Genomic DNA, 2,598 nt, shown 5'->3' on the forward strand with positions numbered 1-2,598 from the left:
AGCTGTCAGACAGTTTTCTTTTTTTTTTACTAATAATACAGAATAATAGCGTAACATGTCTTTTTAAAAATGACAGTGTCGTAAGTTCATTTATAATTTATGTAAATCAAACTTCGATTCTAATCCAGGAGTTTAAAGTCACTTTCTGATATGTTTTTGAAGTGCATTGGTTTTATTTTAGTTTTTAGAGAGATTTTTGCTATGGGGCAGGTATGCTCGCTGGAGAGACTGGAAGAGATAGAGAGACAGAGAGCAAGAAATCACCCTCCCCCAGGGGGACGGCCTTGCCACACTCCTTTCTTCTCTCAGGATTTTGAGGATGCACGCACACACGCCTGGTGTGAGTTTTAAGCTGCTGGGTAGGGGACTCGAACTGTGGTTGACCACGGGAATGGGAGTGGGAATCCAGCAATGTAAACATTATGCTGTGCTGGTCTTGTGAATTGGTTCAATTAAAGTAACTTTTTTTCTTTTTAGTTTTTCTGCTATAGGGTGTGGTGCTTGCCAGAGACAGAGAGGAAAGTGAGAAATCTGCCCCCGGGGGGATGGCCATACCACAGTCCCTTCTCCTTCATCCTTCTCTTGGGACTTTGGGCACACACATACACGTGCCAAACATGTTTTCCAAGCTGGGTCCGAGACTCAAATGCGCAATCAGCTATGAAGAGTCCTGCTGCTTTAACACCATACTACCTGGCTGTCCCTAAAGTAACATTGTTTTTTTTTTTTTAAAAAAAAGCCCTTAGTGGGACCATCATATGGCGTAATGGCTATGTCACTGGACTCCCGTGTAGTTGACTGCAGTTCGAATCCTGGACCCGGTGGCTTAAACTCACGCCGGGCGCGTGTGTGTGCGTGCCCAAGATCCTGAGAGGAGAATGGAGGAGATGGGATTGCAGCGTGGCCATCCCCCCTGGGGGGTGATTTCTCGCTTTCTGTCTCTCTGTCTCTCTGTCTTTCTGGCGAGCGTATGCGCCCTATAGCAAAAACCTCTCCAAAAATAAAAACCCTGGAACAGTGGTAGTATGCTACTCAAAAGAAGTCAGGTCCCACATGGTGATCTTGGTTCGAGTCCCCGGCCCACTAGCCTGAAAGACGCATAGGGTGCGCCACACACGGCCCAGATCAGCTTAGGACTGGCGGACAGGGACTGTGGGGTGACCAGACCTGACGAGGGTGCTCCTCTCTCTCTCTCTCTCTCATGTGCATGAACTTACACTCTATCATGCCTAAAGAAAAAAAAATTTAAAGAATAAAAAACAGATTTAAACCTCCAAATATTGAGAATCTTAAAATGCATAAGAAAAATTCCTGCAGTTTGAAAACGTCTCCCTTACAATTCTCCCGTTAAGACTTTGCTTTCTCCTTCTCACGAGTCTCTGCCTCTTGGCCCCTATTTCACGGAGCCAGCCCGTTCCGTTCAGTAGTGGAAGGGGGCACTGGAGCCGTAAGCAGGGCAGGAGGAAGGAGGAGGAGGGGGTGTCCTTTCACAAGACTTCTGGGGCCTTTGGTGGGAAGCTAAGGTTTCTAAGCATCTTGGGAGAGCTGCCAGGCAACTAGAGAAGTCAGTCATTCCACGCAGGCTGAGTATGAAAGCAGAATCCCCAAGGCCTTGCACGCTTCAGAGAAGGTGGGGCTTTATATGCGTTGGTATCCTCGACTGGGCTTCCTTCTGGCCACCAGGCATGCTGTTAGCAAAACGACAAGCAGTCCTGTGATACTCAGGCCCAGGGCCACGGGGACATCTCTCCTGTTCCTGTCACTGAGGCATTCGTCCGCTGTAATTGAATTCAAAGCAACACGTGTCACAAGCGGGCCCCCAGCGTGGGGAAGTGACCTGCCTCTGTCGGCCTCAGCTTCCTAGAGGAGGAGACTGAGGGGGGCGAGGAGCTGCAGGCTCCCACCTGCTGCCTTGGGAGGGAACGTCTGACTCGGTGCACCAGAAACGCTTGACTAAATTGCAGACCCTCGGGCCCCACGCCCAGAAGACCAAGTGGCCTTGAGGTGGGGCCTGGGGGATCCCGGTGCAGCTGGGAGTCAGACGTTGGTGAGAAACACTGGCTTGTTCCAGAGGTCGTGACCAGGGTTCCCTGCTGGTTCTGAAACCAGAGAACCCTGGAGCCACAATCTCACTCTAGAATCAGGGTCCTGAACCCAAGTTTTCTATTCAAATGTAATGCTTCTTAAAGGGGTCACATCAAGAGAAATGCACAAAGAGAAGGACCATACAAGAAGCCCTTTCGCCGGTTCCAGGATCTCATGGAGGAAGGGTTGAGAACGTGAGTCTGGAGGCCAGGGCGGAGCGTCCTCTCCAGGCCTTTGAGCCCCTGTTGCAGTGTCACCGGTCGGTCAGGACTTCTCTAACCCAGCCCTCTGCCATCAAAGCCACGTCAGCCCTACCCTCCTCTGGCTCCATCGCCCTCGGCATGTATGTCTCCCTCAGGCCGTACGGTATGGAGACATGGCTTTCGGTTTTTCCTCCCCCTACCCTCTAGAAGAAAACACTACCTACACCTTTGAATGTCTTTAGGGAAATCTGAAGTGCAAAGACTAGGAAAATGGAAGTGGGGGGGGGGGGCGCCGGGGCCGGAAGAGACA

The 2,598-nt window shown here is 50.7% G+C and overlaps 1 protein-coding gene across 1 annotated transcript in view; it reads right to left on the reverse strand.

Annotated features, from left to right (window-relative positions):
* Nucleotides 1-960: 960 nt before the first annotated feature.
* Nucleotides 961-2,598, reverse strand: part of LAMP3 (lysosome associated membrane protein 3) — a 28,679-nt gene continuing 27,041 nt past the window's right edge. The window contains exon 5 of the mRNA XM_027771420.1: nt 961-1,778. Coding sequence (XP_027627221.1) covers nt 1,639-1,778 — 140 coding nt within the window. The 3' untranslated portion in view covers nt 961-1,638. The remainder of the gene's footprint in view (nt 1,779-2,598) is intronic.

This window comes from Tupaia chinensis, unplaced genomic scaffold (assembly GCF_000334495.1).
Source record: "Tupaia chinensis unplaced genomic scaffold, TupChi_1.0 Scaffold000212_1, whole genome shotgun sequence".
NCBI lineage: Eukaryota > Metazoa > Chordata > Mammalia > Scandentia > Tupaiidae > Tupaia > Tupaia belangeri.